General features: G+C 40.6%; 1 protein-coding gene across 1 annotated transcript in view; it reads right to left on the bottom strand.

Moving 5' to 3' along the window:
• Nucleotides 1–544: 544 nt before the first annotated feature.
• Nucleotides 545–5,667, bottom strand: part of LOC106883757 (D-beta-hydroxybutyrate dehydrogenase, mitochondrial) — a 98,557-nt gene continuing 93,434 nt past the window's right edge. The window contains exon 6 of the mRNA XM_052968135.1: nucleotides 545–5,096. Within this exon, the coding sequence (XP_052824095.1) occupies nucleotides 4,766–5,096 (331 nt within the window). The 3' untranslated portion in view covers nucleotides 545–4,765. The remainder of the gene's footprint in view (nucleotides 5,097–5,667) is intronic.

Raw genomic sequence — 5,667 nt, 5'->3', positions numbered from 1 at the left:
TATATATATATATATATATATATATATATATATATATATATATATATATATATATATATTAGAAGGTTTGGAGGTGATGTACTGGAATTATGTATTAGAAAAAAATAATAAGGTACTCAGATATTAGCTCTTGCATCTATTCTTGTAGATTCTCCAGATTTAATTTTTCTTCAGAGAATTTGTCTCTTTTTATGATATTTAAAAAACGAGACAAAACTTCTGAAGAAAAATTAAATCTGGAGACTCTACAAGAATAGATGCAAGCGCTAATTTATAAAAACATGTGACATATTAATAAAAATCTGTAAATGTACAACCATCCAGATATCTGAGTACCTTATTGTTTTTTCTAATACATATATGTATATACATCTATATATAAGACATTATGTACTTTTCTTTACACACATGCTCACATACATGTATGCATATATACATAAATAAACGTGCATATGTATAAGCATCATGTGTGCATGTTTGTGCGTGCGTTTGTGTATATGTGTAATGACAATTTTAAAACACAACGCAGTGACGAGCAAATATGAACTATACGATATGTCAGACATCATGTATTTAGTCCCACAGTGCGAATAACACCTGTAGGAAAAGTGATTAGTTAGGCAGTTAAACGTGAGGATTAATCCGATGATATTCGTCTTTCATAAGATTTGTTCTTGTAAGCTTACTGCGTCTTTTAACAACAGATATTGAGGAAAAATTGATCTTATGAATAACAGGGACTAACTATTCGTAGTATATGTATTTATGCATATATGTACATACATATATATTTATGGGTGTGTACATACATATATTACATATATATGTTTGTGTGCGTGCCTATGCATGCGTGCATATATAAATGTATATATAGGTATTTATCCCTACATACATATGTAGTGTGTAGATATATATATATATATCTTCTTCCTACTTGTATAGAATCGCTCGAACTTTTCTAAAACAGGAGCGGGTTAAACCGGAGTAAGCACATAAATGTGAAAGAAGGTGGAAAGAAGAGTACTCAAATACACGTTCCCGTTCGTCTGGTTTTTGAGTACTCTTTTTTCCAACTTGTTTCACATTTATGTGCATACTCTAGTATATATATATATATATATATATATATATATATATATGTATATATATATATATATACGTATGGATGTATGTATGTATGTATGCATGCTTGTGTATATGTTTGTGTGTTTGTATTTGTCCCCTCAACATCGCTCGGCAACCGATGCTGGTGTGTTGACGTCCCCGTAACCTAGCATTTCGGCAAAAAGGAAACCGTTTGAAAAAGTACGAGGCTCACAAAAAAATAAGTCCCGGGGTCGATTTGCTCGACCAAAGGCGGTGCTCCAGTATGGTCGAAGTCAAATGACCGAAACAAGTAGAAGAATGAAAGAGTAACAAGAAGATATACATACATACATACGTACATATATCCATATACAAACGCACATATACACTCGTATGTGTAAATAATCTATGTTTGTGCGTATGTGTTTATAATATAGACAACTGACTCAGCATCCAAGTCAATGCCAGAATTTTTCCCATAAAGACCGTGTCTAAGCTCGCAAAATATTTCCCAATCGACGCACCACCGATACCTCTAATTCCAGCTTCGCCATTAGACTGAGCACCTTTTTGAGGAAATTTTATTTTTCCACACAAGCCCCACCATATTCCGATTTGGAAAATCTACCTACTGTGATATATGGCACGGTGGTGGTGCAGCGGTTACTATGGTTGCATTCTAAGCTGTCGATCCGCGTTCAACTTCCGGCCGATGCAAGTTATCATATTTATAGGTGCAGGCATGGCTGTTTGATAAACAAACTCGCTTTGCGGTCAAGAAGTTTCGGATACAATTTTAATGCGAGGTTATCTTCATTGTGTATCATCAACTTCAGCCCTAAGCGGACCAATGTCTGGTCAGGGAATTTCGTAGACAGAAACTGGGAAGCTGAGTTGAAGACTGTCTATGTACAGATATATGTATATATGTGTGTGTATATGTCTTTGTGCTCCTGTAACTTAGCGGTTTGGCATGAGAAACGATACAAGAACTAGACTTTAAAATTAAGTGCTGAGTTTGATAAGTTCCACTAAAAACCATTCAGGAAGAGGCCCCATCATGGCTGCAGTCCAATGACCAAGCCAAGTAAAAGACACACACACACACACACACACACAAGCAAGCGCAAACAGATATAAACACGAGTATATCTGCACGTGTTTACATATATGGGCCCTAAACACTAGCGTGAATGTATGTTGCGGGTGTGTCCCACGGGGCAAATAATCGCTCTGTGTTGAAGCGTATTTGTGGAACCTACACATAGGTTCAGGAACAGGCGGCGCAAGGGTTGCGAGAACACACCCTGAAAATCTTTCGGGTGTAGGGGACAATGAAAACACTTTGAACATCCTTGTGAAAAAAACTGGGTTTGCACCCTCTAAGCAAAATTCTTTCCCGCACTCATGATCCCACGATTATGACAAAACACCATCCACATTGATCCGATGATGATGATAGTGATGATGAAGTTGCTTATGTCGATAGCTATGCTGCTGCTGGTGTTATTGTTGTTGTTGCTGTTGCTGTTGATGATGAAGATAATGATGATGATAATGAGCTTCATGTTGATTACACTGATGATAAAAATATAATTTTTCGTGACGGATGTTACTGATGATGATGCAATGGTCCTCATTATTCATGACGATGATGATGATGATGACGATGATGATGATGACGACAACGACGGCGATGACGATGAAGATGATGCTGATGATTGTTTTGTTGATAGTGTATTGCTTTTAATTAATATTTATGTTCACAGCAGTTTTGTTCCTTCGGTATTGTTAATTATTTGTTTAATTGTTAGTTGGTTATTTAGCGTTTGAGTCCAATTTTTCTGCTAATTTTCGTTCATTTAGAAGCTGTTTCTCCATTTAGTATATTTGTTTGTGATGATGTTCATGTTATTTGTGGTTGTGGTGGTCACTAATGGGTCTCACTATAATTACCTTGTTCCACTTTAGTAAATAACGAGCGACAGACTAAACCCTTGATCGTGTTGTTTTATCAATATAAGTATACGAGGGTGGGCTGAAAAGTTCATAGGCTGACTAAGAAAGAGTTATTATACAGTAATTAAACTTGGCATGTACTAAATTTAACTTTCACCGATGCTAACTGCATATTTTTCTTTCCAGATAAACCCACACAGGATACAGAATTGAGGACTTGGAAAAGTGGTACTAGAGTCATTTCGTGAAAAGGGATGAAATTTGGCACCGTGGTGTTATCAAATATCTGCAGAAAAAGGGCTTAGCCCACAAGAAAGCGAGCGAGCGATTAGGAGCGAGCAAAGAGGCTGCAGACGCATCGGCGGCGGTCTCCCGCCGGCGAACCGCTGGTGCGATCGAAAGGCCGTCGTTTCGGTCGCGATCCGAGCCGCGGTCGGTACCGTGACGGGGTTCGACCCGCAGATTTGCGGGTCGGACCTGGCGGAGCAGTCACGGCTCTAGGTTGCTACATTAGGGGATGATGCTCCAGCTTTATCAACATTGCAGAAGTGAGCAGCTGAATTTAAGACGGGTAGCGAGAGTCTTGAAGACGGCCCAAGGTCAGAACGTCCTTGCCACAGCCACCACCCAAGAAAACATCGACCGTGTTCACCACATGGCGATAGATAGCAGACGTTTAAATGCTAATCAGATAGCTAATGCTGTAGGCATCTCTCGTGAACGAGTTGAGAACATTCTGCATAACGAACTTGGCATGTCGAAGGGTTCTGCTCGATGGGTGCTACGACTTTTGACGCCTGATCAAAAGCACACCAGGCTGGTCATGTCGCAGGCGAACTTGACACTTTTTGAAGCAAATCCAGGCGGTTTTCTTGAACGTTTCCTCACCCAAGATGAATGTTGGGTTCACCACTTTGAGCCAGAGACCAAAAGGCAGTCCATGCAGTGGAAACACCCGTCTTCTCCCTCACCAAAGAAGGCCAAAGTGGTGTCATTGGAAGGGAAATTGATGGCCTCCATCTTCTGGGATGCAAAGAGCATTGCGTTCATTGATTACCTTCAGAAAGGCCATACTATTGCCAGCTTGCCGAGGCAGCTGCGAAAGGCAATCAAGTAAAAACGGCCTGGAAAGCTGACGAAAGCGGGGTCCTGCTTGACCAGGGCAATACGCCTGCACACACGTCTGTGGCTGCAATGGCTGCTGTGCACGACTGTAGCTTTGATCATTCTCCATATTCTTCTGATTTGGTACCATCTAACTATTTTCTGTTCCCCAACATGAAAAAACACTTGGCTGGGAAGCAGTATCGGACCGATGATGAAGTCATATCTGCTGTTGAGGACTTTTTTGAGGGTCAGGACGAGAGTTTCCATACCACTACTACGGGAATTCAAGCGCTGCGATACCGATGGAAGAAGTGTATGAACCGCAGGGGAGACTATGTCGAAAAATAAAACCCATTTGGTCAAGTTCGACCATTGCATCGGGGTCAGCCTATGAACTTTTAAGCCTACCTTCGTAGTTGTTGATGATATCATATGTGATGATGCATCTGTCGGTTGAAGAAACACTGTGATCACCTCGCTACTGCTGCTTTCGCTGTTGGTGTTATTGGTCGCATTCATTGGCAGCATTGTAGTTATGTACGTTCTAAGAGTTAATGGCACAAAATGAGAACACAAATGGAGATGATGGTGCTGTCTATATGTGGCTTTATGCTTACTCTTTGTGCATGCACTTCGGTTCACATCGCACAGAATACGATCTAAATAACTTGTCCCGAAGAACACTGGGCAGATACATAAGAATCGTCGAGCGGACGTTGGTAACCCAGTATGGTACATAACGAATTTTCGGATTTGAAGAGGTGACAGCATGTACCATCAAGTCGACAACCTCCTCCACATTTTCACGTGCCCGCTGCATCTGTGAGGTGATAACTGTCATGAATTCTTTGAAGTATTCCTCGCCGTAAACCTCTTTGATGTCTGTAGGAGTGCTGGCCCATCGTCTCTCAGTGTCACTGCTCACATTGGTCGCAATTGGTGTCCTACAAAAACAAGGAAATAACATAAGTTTATATATGCAGACATTCATGCATACATATTTACATATATTTACATGTTTGGGAGGGTCGTTCTGTCAATAAAGCATACGCCCTGATACAGAACTTTCTCCTAGAACCCATCAAAGAACCTAATAAAATCACAGGCAAGATTGTTGCAACAACAACGAGAACAATTTCAAATTTGGCACAAGGCCAGCAAATTCAGGGGGCGGCGGTAAGTCAATTACACCGACTCCAGTCCTCAACTAGCACTTATTTTATCGATCCCGAAAGGATTAAAGTCGGAGGCAATGTTGATAAGCGTTTTGCCTGGTGTGTTAACGATTCCGCCAGCTCACGGCCTTAACAACAACAACGACTACGACGACGACGACGACGACGACGACGACGACGACGACGTCAGCAACAACAACAACAACAACAACAACAGCAACAACAACAACAATGTATTCTTTACTGGCCACACGAAATAAATACTTAGGGCAATACAAAGATACAAAACGCCACTTCCAATGTACAAAAACGTCTGCTTCAAAAGACGTTTCCGGTTCAA

The sequence above is a fragment of the Octopus bimaculoides genome, chromosome 5 (genome assembly GCF_001194135.2).
Source record: "Octopus bimaculoides isolate UCB-OBI-ISO-001 chromosome 5, ASM119413v2, whole genome shotgun sequence".
In the NCBI taxonomy this organism is placed as follows: Eukaryota; Metazoa; Mollusca; class Cephalopoda; order Octopoda; family Octopodidae; genus Octopus; species Octopus bimaculoides.
Note: the sequence above shows the minus strand (reverse complement) of the source record. Positions and strands in the feature narration are given on the sequence as shown.